The sequence below is a fragment of the Tenrec ecaudatus genome, chromosome 11, assembly GCF_050624435.1.
Source record: "Tenrec ecaudatus isolate mTenEca1 chromosome 11, mTenEca1.hap1, whole genome shotgun sequence".
Classification (NCBI taxonomy): Eukaryota; Metazoa; Chordata; class Mammalia; order Afrosoricida; family Tenrecidae; genus Tenrec; species Tenrec ecaudatus.
In genome coordinates, this window is record NC_134540.1 from 13212966 (window position 1) to 13231692 (window position 18727).

Consider the following 18727-nt stretch of genomic DNA (forward strand, 5'->3'; position numbering starts at 1 on the left):
AGCTTCCTAAGGAGAATTGGCTTCCTTGGCCTTTCCAGTTTCTCGAGACCACACACATTATTTGGCTCATGGGCGACTTCCTCCACCTCCAGGACCAGTAGTGCCAACCTGGGCCTTTCTTAAAATGCCATCTCTCTGGTTCCTGCTCTTCTGCCTCCCTCTCCCACTTTTAAAGGCCCTCTCATGATACTGGGACACCCGGCTAACCTAGGATCTTCTTATTTTACACTCAGTTGATCAACAACCTCCGCTCCACCTGCAGCCTTACTGTTCCTTTGCCAGGTACCTTTTCACAGGGGAAAGGGCATCATTCGCCCGGCACATCTATCTGAAAGATTGCCGAGTAGAAATTTGAAGGTACATATCTTAGTTTCTAGGCTCAAAGGTTAGTTCTATTGTCTAAGTAATGAGAAAAGGAACAAATCCTTAGACTGACCGGTAAGACCTCTGCACCAAAATGAAAAGATGGCATTTGTCATGGATACGAGAGTTACCAGTTGCTAATTTATTTAAGGGGGAAAATCTCAGCTGTCTATTCTGAGTGGTTGCTCATGTCCCCTGGATTTTGGCAACAGCATCATTTTGGATGGCGTTAAGTGGAGTTCATCGCATTAGATGGCTCCGGAACATTAGCTGGAGTCGAAATGCTCTCCGCACATTCTCTTATCTCTTCATGTTTCTCAGTGCAGCTCTCTTCTCTTTCTTCTGACTTTTCCGCATCCTTAGAAGAACCTGAAGCTTTTCCTTCTATCTCTTCCTCTTTGGAAAGAGCAAGTTTTTCTAGGGATTCCACTACATCCATCAACTCATCCTCAGATTCTTCAAAATTCCTGAAATGATAAAGAGTAAACATCAGTGTTATTATATCCAAACACTGAAGAATATATATGGGAAGCGGTTTCTCCTCTGTCCTCATGTGAGCAACAGGAGGGTTGCACTTTCTGTTAAGCAAGTATGTATTGCATCCGTCTGGTTCTTCACAGGGTGATAAACAACCAGTGTTGGAGAAGCAGGCTTCCGTTTAGTCAGACTTCTGTTTAACCACCTCTGGTTAAACAAAGTGCTGAAGGTGTTGTGGTTTAGGCATTGGACTATGAACATGCAAGGTTGGTATTTCAAACCCACCAGCTGCTCTGTGGGAGAAATATGAGGCTGTCTGCTACCATAAACATTTATCATTCCAGAAACCCAAGGAAAAGTTCTATTCCATCTTAGAGGGTCAAAGAGACTCATCACAACTGACTCATTGGCAATGGATCTTGTTTGTATTTTACATTTAAGGGGAGAGAAGAGAAAAAAATTAAAAGAAATTTAAAAGGATAGTAAAAAAAAAAAAGCACCAAGCCTTTGCTCTGTACCCTGTCCTTAGGCATGTTGCACATTCATAGTTAATTTAATCCTACCAATACTGCGAGGGAGAAGAGATAGTTAAGGTGTATTGTGCCAACCTGGCCAACAAATACATGTGGGATTAATTGAAGGGTGGAGGGATAAATGGCTCGGTGAACCTCGCCTTTCTGGTTCTCAGGTATCTTGCTCTCTGATGGTCAGACCAGGGTGCAGCTGCCTTAGCCAGTTCCCTGCTTCAGCTGGCAAAGCTCACTTCCTGCAAGACATCCCTGAGGAGAAGCCACATGGACCTACTTGATGCAGCCCTGGGTGCTGGAGCAGCCACATGAAGACCCTGCCAGTGCTGAGATGCTTACACCGCCACTGGATTAAAGACTTTCTACCCACTGGCCTGTGGTCTCCTGCATTGGGCATCATTGTGTGTGTTTTGTGGGTTTGAGGAGGACTTTGTAGATCGGTGTCAAACATATGGGCTAAGTCGGACTTATGGGCTTGGACTGGACTGGGTTGGGATGCTTTCTGAATGTACACTTACCCTTTTCTAGAAAAGTCTCTCTTATACACCTGTGAGTTTCTGTGGATCTGTTTCTCCAGTTTCCCTAGACGAACACAGGAAACATTGCCATAATGGATGGAGAAACGGGCTCAGAGAAGTTTAAAATGTGCCTCAGGTCTCACAACTACCGATCATTAGGAGCAAGAATTAAAGTTTTATCCCATTGAAAAATTAATTGTTTTGAAAAAAAGAAAAAAAAGAAAAATTAATTGTTTTGGAGGAGAAGAGATCAAAAGACTAAGGGACTGAAAATTTTATTGTTTCAGAGGGGAGGAGGTCAAAAGACCAAGAGAAGAAGGAGAAACATCTCAGAGACTGCTAATAGTTTAGTGGCCGGAGAGGGAGACTAAGAAAGTACAGGGAAGAGCCGAGAAGTGAGGGAGGCGAGAATGTCCACAAAGAAGCTGACAAATAAGATGAGGAACATTCCTAGGTAATGATGACCGCAAGCAGGGTATGGAGCCACATCGGGCCCCCTCTGTCTAACAAGAGAGGAGGAGACTCTGTCTCTACACCAACCCCAGGCCGATTGCCGCCAGGAGAGGATCGGACATGCGTCCACCTGCCAGCTTTTCTCAAACCCCCTTCTGACACCAGCCATTCTTCCTGGGACACTACTTTTCTAGTGGGCTCAATAATTCCTTGCAAGGCCACACAGGATGCACGGAGAAGACTTACTGTTGTGCAGGTTTATTAAGGAAGTTAGTTGGGGAGTCAGAAAACATCAAAGTTGTGGTCATTAGCCCCAGCAATGCCCCTCCTCCGCCAGCAACCAAGCCTCTCTCTGTTCCTCAGCCTTGCAGCCAGGTCATCCCTTGGCCTGCCTCCATGGCCAGGAAACCCACCTGCTGCTCTGCCTCGGAGTGTGATAGCTGAAAGACTGCTCCTCTGCTCAGTCTCCTGGTCTCCCTTCTGCTCCCTCTGCCACTCCCTCTGGCAGGGAGGGAGTTCAAGTGTGCGCTGCTGCTGGTTTTTCTCTTTCTTTTTAAAATCATTTTTTGGGGGGCTGTTACAGCTCTTACAACAATACATCAGTTGTAGCAAGCATGTTCGTACATGTGTTGCCATCATCCTTTTCTAACCATTTACTTTCTATTGGAGCTCTTGGTGTCAGCTCCTTTTTGTTCCCTCCCTCCCCAGTCCTCCCACCGGCACATAAACTATACTTATTGTTGTTTTCATATCTTACAACGATTGCTGTCTCCCTTCACCCACGTTTCTGTTGTTTATCCTCCTGGGGCTGGGGGTGGGGGTGGTTGTGCCCGTCATTGAGATCCATTCCCCCTTCCTCCCCTCCTACCCTTACCTTCCCCCCTACCCTCCTGGTATTGCTACTCCAAGTTCTGTTTCTGAGGGGTTTATCTGAACTGGATTCCATGTGTCGTGTCATGAGCTCTTATCTGTCCCAGTGTGCATGCTCTGGTCTAGCCAGAAGTGAAAGGCAGGACTGGGGTCATGATAGTCAGAGGTGCGGAAGCCTCAAGGAACCAGAGGAATGTTGTGTGTTTCATTGGTGCTATACTGGGCCCTGGTTGACTCATCCATTCCTCGTGATCCTTCTGTAAGGGGATGTCCTGTTGTCTACAGATGGGTTTCGGGTCTCTGCTCCAACCCACCCCCACCTCATTCTCAACAATTGTTGTTGTTTCGGTTATATTTTTAAACAGTTTTATTTCACATATCTTATCATTTAATTGTTCGATCATAGTAAGATGATTTGTGCAATCATCGCCACATCTCAGAATATTTTCTTCTCATACTCACTGTTATTGCTCCATTTCCCCCATCCTTCCCTGCCATTCCCCAAGACCATTGTTAACCCAGTTACTGTCATCATGGTGGCTCTTCCTGATGCTCCAGGAATTCCTGTCCTGCTTCTAAGAAATTTAAAATATACACTGTATAATTTAAAATATACATTGTTATAGTCTTTTTTTTGATAAACTATCTGAAATCCTCGATGGTCCAATTCAGCTATTAGGTTTGTGATCTCTCATTAAGGGTAGATTCTTCCCTCATCTGTTCTTGAATTTTTAATTATGAGTTCATCTTCAGCAGTCTCTTCAGAAAGACTTGATTTAAGGATACAACCAGTGATGGGACACAAATAATTCAACAAGCACTTCGCTTCCCTAATGACTGTTTTAAGTATTAAAAAATAATATCCCGTCCTAATGACTGTTTTAAAGTATTAAAAAATGATATCCCGAATGGTAGATTTCCTGGAGGCATGGAGGGTGGCTGAACTCCTGAGATTATTCTCCTGAGATAATTTTTAAACCTTAAACCAAAAATACCACCTGGAGTAACCTAGAAACCAAACAATAATTTGGTTTAATTTTGATGTCCTTTTTAAGAACTAACCATATGGAATCCAATTGAAAACAGCCTCTTGAAATAATGGATAAGCAACGTGGGTGGCAAAGAACTTGTGGTCATCATTTCTTTTGCAAAAATAAATAACAAATTAGTCCCGAGGAGTTGGAAATGGAAGAATCCCCCAAAGCCCAACTCTTGCAAGATGCGAGCCTGCCCCATTTCCCCCAGCTGCTCCCTGGAGTCTGTTTCCTCGTGTTTCTGGGTTCTTTGAACAGCTGCAGTGTCCCCAGGAGTTTGAGGACAGGTACTGTTCAGTCCTAAATCTGAAGGTCAGGCAGGGGTCATCCAGATCCTGGGGCCAAAGCACATGCTCCACTCCTGGCTCTTGCTCTTACTGAAATCCCTCCTCCTGCTTCGCAGAGGGCTCATTTTATACACAGCAGGACGCCACTCCAGGGAATCCTGTCCACAGTGCCCCCCACCCCCACACATAGACACACTTATCTGACTGATGCAGGGAAAGGGTATTTCAAGTACCAGCAGGGTCACAAGTTTCAACAGAGTTTCCAGACTAAGACAGATTAGGAAGGAGGACTTGGAAATGTGCTTCTAAAGAAATGAGCCAGTGAAAATCCTATGAATAGCAATGGAACATTGTCTGACACAGTGCCAGAAGATAGGCTTCTCAGGTTGGGGAGCCCTCAAAATATGATGCAGAAAATCACGCGCCAGAATTTGGCGAGACCAATGACGTGTGCATTGGAAATGCAAGCAAGTGTCAAAAGGTCTGTGGGGAAATAGAACGAAAAGATCGTGGACATTTCCCCAAACTTTGAGCCCCTCGTCCCTTTCTCAAACAACACAAACAGTAGCTGGACACATGGCTCTCACAAGATGGAATGCACAGGATGCAAATGGACTCCATCTGTGGAGAGACGCTCAATGCGATCTGTCAGCACAAGGCCGGGGCTCGGCTGCAGAAGAAACCTTTGATTGCTCATATGTGGGTTCAAGTTGAAGCTGAAGGAAATGTAAACCAGTCCACAGAGCCACCTGAATTACCTGAACTCTCTCAAGAATAAATGTGATGCATTGGACACTAATGACTGAAGATAGGCTAAACTGTGGGGAAACATCGAGGGCAGGACACATGAAAAAGCAAGAGGTCATTAAAAAGACTGGAAAGGGAGCCGGAGGGCTGGGGGGTGGGGGGGAAGACCACATGAATGTTAGAAGAGACTCTGAGACCTACTCTTGAAGAAAGAGTAACTAACGCAAATGGAAGAAATGAGGATGTAAAAGCAGAAGCAAAAACCAAACTTAGGGTAAACTTCCTCTGTAAGTTTCTTTTTTTTCCCCCGTAAATTTCTGAGATTATAGCTGTTCACCAGAGTAGAGAGCCTTGTCTTTCTCCCGCAGAGCTGCTGGTGGGTGCAGGTCACAGCCCAGTGCATAACCACTACACCACCAGGGCCCCACAAACAGAACAGAAGGTTTCAAATGGTGGCTTAAGAAGATGGAGTACTCAAAAAATTTTTTAAAAAGAAGAAGAAGATGAAGTACTCAAGTAGAAAGAAAATGTTTTGAAAATGATGCTGGCAGCATATGTACAAATGTGCTTGACACAATGGGTGGATGGATTGTGGCAAGACCTGTCAGAACCCCCAATAAAATGATTTTTTTAAAAAGATGAAGTAAAGGATTCGAGTAAAATGTGCAGCAAAGACCTTGTGGAAAAGGGCATTTTCATAAGGAGGACAGATGATCCTCATCAGCTGCCCAAAGCTGATTCCTATGAGGCTGAGGTCAGACTGGGCCCGACCCTCCAACCTTCCTCACCAATCCTGACACCAACCATCCCTCCCACAGCACCCTCTGCTTCTCAGCTGGGCTTGATGGTTCATTGCCGTGGCCACACAAAACTCACAGACCATGCTCACGATGATGGATTTTATTAGAGACGTTCTCAGAGCCAGAAGTGCTCAGGACTGTCTTTCCCGGCCATTCTCCCAGGCAGGCCGCTCGCTGGCCCTCAACCCCTCCAGCTGGCCTCTCCCCTCCGGAGGCAATGCTACACAGCTTTCAGCGCTAACAAACACCCAAAGGGACTCTAGCTTCTGCTACAGCCGCTCCTCTGGTGCCTCCCTGCTAGTCTAGCTTTCTGTCCCTGGATCCAAAAGATTCAATGTGCAGGAATCTTGGGATGCAACAGGTACACTCCACCCCTGGTGCTTCACACTTAACCGTAGTGAAACTCTCTACTTCTGCTACTGAGATGGCTCATTTAACACTCGGCAGCGTGGCCCCATTGACTGATCCCCATTGAGAGTACCACGTTCTTACAATCACAACTAACCCTGTTATCAATCATTCACACACGAATCATACAGTCGTACCAGCACCTTCCCCCACCTTCTCTTGCCAAACCCAGCAGGAAAGAAAAGCCATGTGATGGGGGTTTCGAAGACGATGGCTAGAACGGCCATAGGAAACAATCCACTGCCCTGCAGACCTGCAGTTAGACAACCAACAAGGAAGCGTGCACTTGGCATTCCTCAAGCTGAAAGAAGAGATGGAAAAAGTCAAGCCTCGAGTTGAAATACTGAAAGATTCTATGGGCAAAATATTGAAGGATTCGGGAATCATCAAAAGAAGCCGGGAGAATGACACAGAGTTACTGCGCCCCCAGGGAATTCACTGACCTCCAACCATTTCATGAGGTAGCATATGATTAAGTATCAAAGGCGTTGGAGAAAGAAGGCCAAACTACATTGAAAACACAGGTGGTAAGAAGGCCAAGCTACATCGAAAACACAGGTGGAAAACCAAGCTCCAGGAATTGACGTCAATACAGTTGAAATGTTTCAACAAGCAATACGATGCTGAAGTGCTTACTCAATTCTGTCAAGAGCTTTGGAATACAACCACCTGGACAACCACTTGGACGGGAGTCATGTTTGTATCCATTCCAAAGAAAAGTCATCAACAGAATAGAGAACTTACCTCACAATATCACTAATATCACATGCTAGGGAAATCTTTCTGAAGATACTTTAATATATTTGCAGTAGTATATCCACAGGGAACTGCCATAAATTCCAGCCAGTCAGAAGAGGACTTGGAAGGAGGGATATCACTGCTAATGGCAGATGGATCTTCTTGCTGAAAACCGAGAGTGCCTGAAGGATGCTTACTTGTGTTTTATTGACTATACAGAGACATTCCACTGTGTGGCTCATAACGAGTTCTGGATGACCCTGAGAAGAATGGGAATCCCCAAAACTCTGAATTGTACTCACGCAGAACCTGTGCACAAAGGAAACCATCACACACAGCACAGGGGGTGCTGAGCCGTTGAAAATCAAGGCAGGTTCTCAGGCGTCATCAGAACTAAAATCCTATCGTTGTGAATGAGGGGGAGTGCGGAGTGGAGACCCAAAGCCCATCTGTAGACAATTGGACATCCCCTTAAGGAAGGGTCGTGGGGAGAAGATGAGCCAGTCGGGGTGCAGAGTAGCAACGATGAAACATCAACTTTCCTTTAGTTCTTTAATGCTTCCTCCCCCCTCCCCCCAACTGTCATGATCCCAATTCTATTTTACAAATCCAGCTAGCCCAGAGGATGTCTGTATACTGGTACAGATAGGAACTGGAAATAGGGAATCCAGGACAGATGAACCCCTCAGGACCAGTGGTGAGAGTGGCGATACCGGGAGGGTGGAGCGAAGGTGAGGTAGAAAGGGGGAACTGATTACAAGGATCTACATATAAGCTCCTCCCTGGGGGGACGGACAACAGAAAAGTGGGTAAATGGAGACGTCAAACAGTGTATGACATGAAAAAATAATAATAATTTATAAATTATCAAGGGTTCATGAGGCAAGGGGGATGGGGAGGGAGGGAAAAAGATGAGGAGCTGATACCAAGGGCTCAAGTAGAAAGAAAATGATTTGAGAATGATGAGGGCAACAAATATACAAATGTGCTTGATATACAATGGATGGATGTATGGATTGTGATGAGAGTTGTAAGAACCCCAAATAAAAGTATTTATTAACAAAAAGAAGAAGGAGAAGAAGAAGAAGAAGAGCAGCCTGTCCTGAGGGGGCTTCGAGGAGCTGCCAGAGCTGGCTGTCCTGTGCTGAAGAAGCAAGAGCTCTGTTCTCCTCTTCACGGAAACCTCCCAGACTTTGCCTACATGCCTCCTGATTGTGAGTTGTAGCCTGTAATTTTAAAAAAATCAATTTCTTAAAAGTTGTACATTAGATGGGGGTTTACATTTCAGTTCATCAACTGTGTACTCAACAATTTAAACTACTAATCTACACCCAAAAGCATTTACCTTCCCCTCCTCCTTGATTTATCTTCTCCCTCTTGTGGACTACCATCTTCCACTTCCCCCACAACACTCGTCTCTTGAGTTAGCCACCCTCCCCCACGTTGGCAAACTCCAAAGTCGGTGAAAAGTCTTTATGTTGTTTGCTTTCCCCTTATCACAGTGGTGCCATACACTACTTGTCCTTTTGTGATTGACTGATTTTCCTAAGCATAACGTTCACCATGAGGTGCCTTGGGGTCTCATCACGGTGTTTGAGCCATGTGTGGTACGCCATTGGGTGTATGGACCAAAGTTTCATCCAGTCTTCCACCGATGGGCATTCCAATGGTTTCCATCTTCGTGCTGCTGTGAACAGTGCTGCAAGCAGGGCCGTGCATGCGTCCGCTGTCACTCTTACTTCTTTCGATTCTATGCCCAGCAGAGGTCTTACAGGATTGCATGGAATTTCTATTCCCAGTGGTTTGAGGTAATGCCCTATCACTTTCTGTCCACATTTACAGTCCCACCAGCAGTGTCTGAGCATTCCAATCTCTCCACATCTTCCCCAGCCTTTGTTGTTTTCTGTTATTTTGAATTTGGCTGCTATTATCAGTGTAAGGCAATATCTCATTGGTGCTTCGATGTGCATCTCCCAGCTGGCTAACGATTGTGGGCATTTCTTCCTGCTTTTGACCAGTTGGCTGTCACCTTCAGTGAATTGTTTGTTCATGTCCTTTTGCCCACTTCTTAGTTGGGTTACTCACCTTTTCCTTATTGGAGTGTTACAGTTTTGAACAGATTTTAGAGATTAATCCCTTGTCCACTGTGCCATTGTGAAAGGGGTTCTGCCACCCCTGGGTCCTCTATCTACTCTTTGGATGCATGTGTCTTACTTTTAGTAGGTACGAGTCACCTATTTTGTCATCCAGTGTATGTGTCCCCTTCATTATATTTGATCCTGTGCCTGTGCCCCACCATAGGGCCCGTAAATTAGTCATTATTTTCTTACTGATGAGCCATATAGCTAGCACGAGGATTTACACTTAGGTCTTTGGTCCGATTTGAGTTGCTTTTGTACATAAGGCAATGTATAGGTCCTGCTTCATTCTTCTATAGATGGAAACCCAATTTTGCCAGTTCCATTTGTAGAAGCAACTATGTCTCATTTAATATTTTTTGGTCCTTTTTGAAGATCAGTTGTCTGTAGATAGATAAATTTATTTCTAGGTTTTCTGTTTTGTTCCATTGGTCTGTTTATCTATCGTTGTACCAGTACTGGGCTGTTTTAACTACTGTGGTTATGTAATAGGTTTTGAGCTCAGGAAGTAAGAGGTCTCCTCCTTTGTTCTTCTGAAGAAGTTCTTTGCTCTCTACATAACATGAATTATGGGTCTTCTTTCCTCTCTACCTAACATGAACTATGTTTTCCACTCTTCTAAAGAATGAATTTGGTCTATGGATTGGAATTATACTGTATTTATAGATTGCTTTGGGTCGTATTGATATCTTCACAATATTTAGCCTTCCCATTCATGCACATGGACTATACTTCTATTTATGCAGGTTACTTTTGGTTTCTTGTAGTAGTGTTCTACAGTTTTCTTGGTACGTCTTTTGTTCCTCTGCTTAGGTTTATTCCTATATATTTCATTTTGGTTTTGGGTAAGGCTATTGTTAGTGGTTGTGTTTTGTTGATTTTTTTCCAGAGCTCTCTTTGTTCGTCGACAGGAATCTGATTGATGTTTGCACTTTAATCTTGTATCCTGCCATGTTTGCAGAACCTTTCTATTGTTTCCAACAACTTTTTTACGAGTCTTTCGGATTTTCAAAACATATCATCTGAAAATAGTGAGAGTTTCACTTTTCTTTTTCTGTCCCATTCTGGATCCTTTATTTCTTCTTGTTGATCATGAATAACGATAGCTTGGCTAAGACTTGGCTAATAGCTCTGGCTAAGACTTCTAGCACACGTTGAATAAGAGTAGTGATGATATTCGCCTGGGGTTTGGGGTTGTTGTTGTTGTTGTTGTTTTTATACCAGCCTGTCAATCTTGATCCTGGGTTGGACCCCTTTACTTGGTTAATAAACCACTTCATTTTATTTATTTATTTATTTATTCCTTCTTTTAAAAAAATCACTTTAACTAGAGGTATAGTTCATGAGGTTTTGTTGTTGTTGTTTTTAGTCATTTATTGGGGGCTCATACAGCTCTTATCACAACCCATGCATCTGTCTATGTGTCAAGCACATTTGTACATTTGTTGCCATCATCATTCTCAAAACATTGTCTTTCTACTTGAGCCCTTGGTATCAGCTCCTCTGAGGGGTTAATCAGCTCGTGAGTTTTATGTGGCCATTCCAATGAATTATTGAGCCCATAAGAGAAATAGAGAGTGGCACGAGGGACAGCTCATGTCAGAATTTATAAAAAGGCTGGAGAATGGGAGAATGCCTAACCTGCCCCCTAGGAATCGGTTTTGGGCTGATCCTGGTCAGAATCCTCCTTAACCTACACAGGTTCTGCTGACGCTACTATCACTTTACACTGGACTGTCTGCTCTATCTCCACAGCGTTTCTCCTTCTGCCTGATCGTGGTGTTTAGAGTCTACGTTAACTTGAATAGGTATGAACGTGTAGGGGTGGAATCCAAATCATCACGCAGGCCAGCACCTGATGATGCCTCTTTGGTGGTGGTGATGGTGGGGTGGTGGTGGTGGTGTCTTTTTATAAGGGAGAAACTGAACATTCCTCTCTCTCTGCCCCTCTGTCTTCCTGCTTGTTGAACTCTGTGTGTGTCTCCAGGGGCGACCCCCTGAGGGCTGTCTGCACCCTGCCATGTTTCCCCCAACTTGGATGCCTGCGATTGTGCACCCACAGCTGTGCTCCTCCTGCACTGTCATCAGCCTGCAGCTAGGTGAGTCTGAAGAGGGCCCAGCTAGCATCAGACTTACGAACTTGAGTTAGACTTCATAATGTATTACTTGTTGATATAAAGTTCTGTTAGGTAGCTAGCATAGGGACTGGGGTGTCCATTGACGCATGCCCAGGAGAGCCAGCATAGGACAAAGACCTGGATTTTCCCCGCTGGTGGGCACGGATGGGCGTTAACCTGGATCAGCCCACCTGAGCCAGGTGATTGCAATTCAGCCAATGGGATCGACCTGGGGTCGTTCACCACGCCTCCCCTCCACCTCCCCCCCCCCGAAACCCTTGAAAAGGCAGGAACCGAGAGGGAGAGGGGCTTTTTGTCTGGTCGTCTTCTTGGGAGGAGAGAGATCCTTGTGGGACCCTGAGCAGTCTTTTGCCAGGCCTCAAGGTCAAAAGGAATCCTATGGGTGCTGCATAAAACCTGAAGCTTCTTTTAACTCCCATTAAATTCACTTGGATCACGAGCCAGGCTTCGGCGTGAATTCTTTCTCATGCGGAGCCAAGGACCGAGGTTTAAATCTAGCCCCGAGAGAGACCTTACAGCTCTTTCTTGTACAAGGATGAGTGTCATTGATGTTTCTCTTGCCAACCAACCCAGCACACTAATGTTTCATTTAGGCATCTGGATGGGGCCTGCTTACGTGTCTTCATCATCAGATCTTGGTTCTAGTCGTTCTTCATCTCGATCAATGCCACAGGTTACTTCCACCGTATCCTCATCTTCTTTAGGAGCCAATGTTTTCATGTTTCCATTGTTCATAAAAAGAGAGAGAGATTCAAATTTGGAGAGTGTTTAAAGGAGCTATCAGTAAGAGATTAAAAAATAGTTTATACGTATATAATATAATAATTAGACTCTAGTATGAGATTTTGCATTTTCAGTTAGAGTAGGCAAAATATATACATTTTAAGTAACAGGAAACTAAGAGATAAAATATAAGTAACAGTATGAATAAAACCAAACCCAACTGCCATTGAGTGAATTGGAGCATAATTAAATATATAACTAACTCATATGAAAATAAAATCAGCAGCCTTATGCCAATAAAATTGCAAATTTATAATGAAAAATTTTCTGTAGCACTATATGAGTATGTATCTAAAAGTTACTCAGTAAGAAAGAGAAAGCGAAAATTAAGCCGTGTCTAATAACAAATTTGAATAAAAAAACTAATATCCCCTGTCATAAAGTACCAGAGCCTGCAGAGTTTACAATCTATCACTGATGTCTAGAAAACCTTCAAGGATAAATAAATGCTAACTAATATATACTGTTCCAGAAAGTAAAGGTGGGGCAGGGGACGGGGAGGTATTTAACTCAATCTATGAGGCTAGTGTAAAGATCAGAAACTAATATTAAATATGGGTTAGTTTCACAAGCATGTAAAAATCCTCAATAAAACATAAACTCAAAAAAAAACCAACCCCCAAACCATAAACTCATTGTGTCAATTCACACTTTTAAAGCACAACCTTACCAAGTTGGGTTTATATCCAGAATTACAGATTTAAAAAAAAAGAGTTATAGATAAGTTACTATCAGAAAAATCCTCCTGTTAATTCACCATATTCCTAGATGAAAGTAGAGTGATTGCCTGAATATAAGCACATAAAAATCAATAAAATTCAACATTCACTCAGAATAAAAACTTTTAGAAAACGCATGGAAGTAAATTATTCTTTAATCTGATACAGGAGACTTCATTATTTGCTGATCTAAATTTCATCCTTCCCTATCTGACACCTGCCCTGTCTCTGGGTTTTTAATTCCACGAGGTAACACATTTCTGTGTTGTTTACATCAGTTTGAGTTGGTGCTACCTGTTTGTGGTCAAAATCATTCCAAGTTAGACACCTGATGCCAGGAAACCTAGAGTGAACCTCAACCACATGATAGTAATTTCTAAATCATTTCCATTGGAACATTACTGCAGGTAGCAGGCAACATTAACAAGACCGAGAGAGATAAGGATTAAAAAGGAAGAAACAAAATTGAAACTTTGGGGGTTGATGCCTTAATTATACAGAAAATTTAAAGAAAAGCTTTTTCACTTCTTTATGGTAATGAAGGAACCCTCAAAACTCTAAAATTTCATCCACCTTAAGATGTTTTTCATTGTATATACCAATACCAAATAAAATGTTCCCAATAAAATTCATGTTACAGATATAAATAAACTTTAAAACTTTTTAGATCTTTCTAAATATATATATTAAATCTTAAATTACTCTTTTACATTCATAAAAAAGAAACAATACAGGGAGGAAGACAAAAATTAATTAGATAAGACATTCCCAAAGTTTCTCACATTCAGAGTCTTGTATCTCTAAATTTGTGTGTGAATGACACAGCTCAACCACACTTCATTTGGATTCTGGTTCAAGCAAATACTAATAAAACTATCAGTGAGATAATTATGGAAATTTGTATAATTTTCCTAAGTCATTCATTGCCCCTCCCCTAAATAACTTCATCATTGGTGTAATGAAACCACTGTTGAGGCCTCTTTCTTAAAAGAATCCAACAAAAGAACTAAAGAATCCATAAAAGAGCTAAAATAATCTACAGATGAACAAAATAATGCTAGCTTCTCTAGCCAGCCTTACAATCCTGCAAAACTAACCTACTTTTGACTCCCATTTAGGGAGTTTTTGCTAAATATGTCTATTTTCGAGCCATTACAGAGTAATAAACCACCATATAACTGAGTTATTTAAAACATTAACCTAACAGTAATAATATATAATTGATCAAGGATTCAGGAGGATGAAAGGGCTCTTTGAGGCCCAGACTCAGACCAAATGCATTATCACTTTCACTGTAGTCTACTGAACTAAGCAAATTTGACTAGTCCAGATTCAAAGGGGAAGGGAAAATGTCCACATAATGACAGAGGAGCTGCATAACCTACCTCTCCCATCTGCATTCTATAACCCTCAGGTTCTTTTTAAAAAAATCATTTTATTGGGGGCTCATATAACTCTTGTCACAATCCATACATACATCAATTGTATGTACATTTGTACATTTGTTACCCTCATCATTCTCAAAACATTTGCTCTCCACGTAAGCCCCCAGCATCAGCTCCTCATTTTTACACCCTCCCTCCCTACTCTCTGGTTCTTATAGGATAAAAGAGTGTTTTACTAGAGTCTCTAGGAATAAAATCCTTCCACTGCCCCCCACCTGCCCCCAACTCTTGTTACAGTTTTGATAACCACCGAGACCCAGGTAATGATAGTACATCAGAACTGCAGCTGCCCTATAGCAATGGTTATAAAACACCATTGATGTAAAACACTTCCAAGACTCAAAAACATTTAAAATGGGAGCCGGGGAGGAAGGTGGATGAGTGTGGTAACTATATAATCTGGTGTCAATTTGAGAGGTTTATGAGTGAAGGGGTGGAGTCTGTCCTGTCAATCAAGATATAGCCAATGAGGCCTCTGGCATGGCCTTCTCCTGAGAATTCTGGGAACTCCTGGATTTCCTCTTTGGAGGTGGGAGACTCCTCTCTTGGAGACTCTCAACTGACAAGGCTGACTCCTTGTGAGATATCCCTGAGGAGAAGCCTCATGGACCTACCCTGATGCAGCCCTCGGGGCTGGAGAAGCCACATGGAAACCCCTGCCAGCGCTGAGATGCTTACAACGCCACTGGATCCACAGGATTTCCCACCTACTATCCTGTGATCTTCCTGCATTTAATGTCATTGCCTGTGTTTGCTGAGTCTGAAGGGGACTTTGTAGATTGGTATGGGACATATGGGCTAATATTGGACTGAAGGACTTGATCTGGACTGGGCTAGGATGTTTCCTCAATATTCAACTGCTCTTGTATATGAACCTTTCTTATACACATATGTGTATCTATGAATTTGTTTCTCTAGTCTACCCAGACTAACACAATGAGAGTCTTAAAATTGCTGAATTTTAGGAAACTAATATACAGTTGAGTATAATGTTTTAAGTATGTCAATCATGTCAAGTTTATTGTTCAGTTTTTTAATGTGCTTACAGATTTTTGCTTGTTTGATATGTTTGTTTCTTCTGTTTCTCCAGTGAGATCTGTCCATTTTCCATTGATATATTTTAGCATCATTTTATGAGGTATCTACAAACTTTAAATAGTTATTTCTGGTGGATTGACATATTTTTCATTATGAAAATTCTGATCTTTACCCATGCTACTTAAAATGGATTTTTTATTTGGTGTTTTCATGTTCCCTTTTTTCCACTCATTTATTTTCTGCCTCTCTGTATACTAGGAACCCTGGGAGCATAGTGGGTTATGAGCCAAGCTTGTTAGCCACAGGTCAGCAGTGTGAACCCACAGCTGCTCTACAGGAAAAAGACGGGACTCTCTGCTCCTGTAAAAGGTGTACAGCCGCAGAAAGGTACAGGGACAGGTGTACTTTGCTCTACAGCGGTGGTCCTCACCCTTCCTAATGCCGCGACCCTTTCATACAGTTCCTCATGTTGTAGTGACTTCCAACCATAAAATTATTTTCGTTTCTATTTCATCACTGTCATTTTGCTACTGTTATGAATTGGGCGACCCCTGTGAAAGGGCCGTTCGACCCCCAAAGGGGTTGCGACCCACAGGTTGAGAACCACTGCCCAACAGAGTCATGATGAGTTCGCATTGACTCAAAAGCTTTGACCCAGCCTTTTGGTAGGAATTACAAAGATTGTCTATAAGAGGCATGCCAAGTAATTTACTGCAGCTCATCCTTAAAATAAGGAAAAGCAGTAAGATGGCTAACATTATAGGGTGGAATTGGTGGGCGCTTTCGAGTAGATTTTAACTCAGAGCCACCTCATGTGACAGACTGGAGCTGCCCAAAGGTTTTCTTGATCACTCGACCTTTCTTGGATCCTGGATGGGCTTGAACCACTAACCTTCCAGTTAGCAGCCAAGTGACTCCACAAACCCATTATTCAACTGATTTATCTTTCCATCAATTGCTAACAGATGACATTAAAGAAAATGACCATACTCCTCTTGGAAGTCCATGTCCTCCCTTAATGGCATTTGGAACAGGCTTGGGCAAAGCAATTCAACTTCTGGAAATGCTGGACAGCCTCCTAATTGAATGCATTTCATTCCCGTTCTGCATTTATAAGGAGCTCCGGTGGCCTAAGGGTTAAGTGCTTGGCTGCTGACCCAAAGGCCAGCAACTGGAATCTGCTCTGGAAGGAAAAAGATACAGGGCGGTCTGCTCCGCTAACGTTTCACAGGCGTGGGGCAGCTCTACTCCGTCCTGGGGACTCCCTGAGTCAAAGTCAACTGGACATGGGCTTTCTGTGCTTCCCATCCTTGACAAAATTCTTCAGGGGGTTGGTTGTATTCTTAGAGGATAAACTACATACCAACTTTTCCTTCATTTGCTGAAAATGAGCGACTCAGCAGACGTGCTTCGGCCAGGACACCCATTAAGGTCCCTGGCGCTTCATGCTGCCACTGTTTCCTATTTTCCGGAGCCCCATCAAGCACAACCACGCGGCCATCTGGAGAGGAAACCGTGTTAGCAAATACAGTCCAATAAAACGCCAATTCTCCTTCATGTGCACTTTTATAAAATCACAGACAGTCGATTAGAACCTTGGGAGTAACCTCATTTCCCGCCCGCCCCCCCCTCCCTTTGTTTTATGAGGCGGGAAACGGAGATCTGGGAATGCGCAGGGTCTACCCATCAGGTGACTGGTGTAGGCGGAGGTGATCTTGGCTTGGGAAATGGACTGCTTTAGGTGTGTTAACATATCTCTTCTATTTGCTTCTGTGAAGTCAGATTTCTTATGTTCTCATTGTCTCAGAATAAAGTAAATTCTATTACTTGGCAAGCACCTCCGTTCTTGGAAGTTTGCTAACTTTAGGACTTCATAGAAGTTGAATGTAAGTCAGTTCAGACAAGGATCGTTAATTTCAGCGATATACGTACCTAACCACCATGTCACCAGTGCTCCTCAACACAGTTTACCTTATTTCCTTCATGTAACACAGGAATCAATCTTAGCTTGCCCCCAGCCCCAGAAGATCAAGAGAAACATATAATTCTCTTGAGGCCACTGGGAAAAATCATCCACGGAAAGGATATGCCAGAAGCTTCCAATGTAAATGGAGGATTTCAGGTCATAAGTACCACATCCTAAATGCTCCTAGCATTTACATAGCACATTGGTGTTTGCAAAGCAGTTATATGGACTTTCCATGTAAGATAACACAAAGCCCTGACTCATCGTGACCCCTGTGGGTTTCCGAGACTATAACTGTTTATGGGAGTAGAAAGCTGTCTTTCACCCATGGAGTTGCTGGTGGTTGTGAACTGCTGACCATGTGGATCACAGCCCAACATCTAAGCACTACACCACAGGGACTCCAGATACTTTATAAAACCAGAGTAGAACTGCTCTGATGGGTTTATGAGACTAATTCTTTTATGGGAGTAGAAAGCTTCCTCTTTCTTTTGAGGAACAGCAGGTGGTTTCAAACTGCTGGCCTTGGGGTTAGCAGCGCAACATGTAAACACTGTGGCACCAGGATATAAATATGTGTATTTGGATATAAATAAAATGTTTATATTATTAACTCTCTAAATTCGGATAGCTATTAAATTCACTACTACTTCAATTTTAGTAGTGAAAAAAATCAGCACTCCAAGAGTTGCGAGGAAATTGAGAGGTAAGCTGAGGCACGGAGATGGACAAAGATAACTGAAGGACAAAAAGAGAGCAGAAACAGAAATAGCTTTATTAGGGGAGCTCCAGGGCAAAGCCCCATGGTCTGGCAAGTAGCCCAGGGGAATGGCGGGCTTTGCCCGGGGTCTGGGGTTTTTAAAGGAAAGCGGGGAGAGGGAGCTCCAGGGCAAAGCCCCATGGTCTGGCAAGTAGTCCAGGGGAATCCCGGGCTTTGCCCGGGGTCTGGGGTTTTTAAAGAAAAGCTGGGAGAGGGAGTTCCATGCTGCAGCAGCAAGGTTTATGGCCCAGGATGTAGCTTATCAGCTCTGGCAGGCAGGCCCACCAGTTCTCAGGGAGGCAGGCATTCCAGGCATGGTTCTTTGGTCTCCTCATTTCAGGGAGCAGCTGCTGACCTCCAGGATGTGCAGGGACACAACCTGCATCAGCTCAGCGCAATTAGAAATAACTGTACTAACACTAAAAGATGAGGCAAGTCTCTCCTGACCATAAGGAAGGTGGTGTTATGGATTGAATTGCGTCTGCATCCCTTCTTGAAATCTGTATTTAAATCCTGGA

General features: G+C 43.3%; 1 protein-coding gene across 1 annotated transcript in view; it reads right to left on the bottom strand.

Annotated features, from left to right (window-relative positions):
• Positions 1–537: 537 nt before the first annotated feature.
• Positions 538–18727, bottom strand: part of NEK5 (NIMA related kinase 5) — a 71541-nt gene continuing 53351 nt past the window's right edge. Inside the window, exons 21-25 of the mRNA XM_075562879.1 lie at positions 16840–16984; positions 14758–14774; positions 14575–14586; positions 12115–12196; positions 538–830 (exon numbers count right to left, since the gene is read on the bottom strand). Coding sequence (XP_075418994.1) covers positions 593–830; positions 12115–12196; positions 14575–14586; positions 14758–14774; positions 16840–16984 — 494 coding nt within the window. The 3' untranslated portion in view covers positions 538–592. The remainder of the gene's footprint in view (positions 831–12114; positions 12197–14574; positions 14587–14757; positions 14775–16839; positions 16985–18727) is intronic.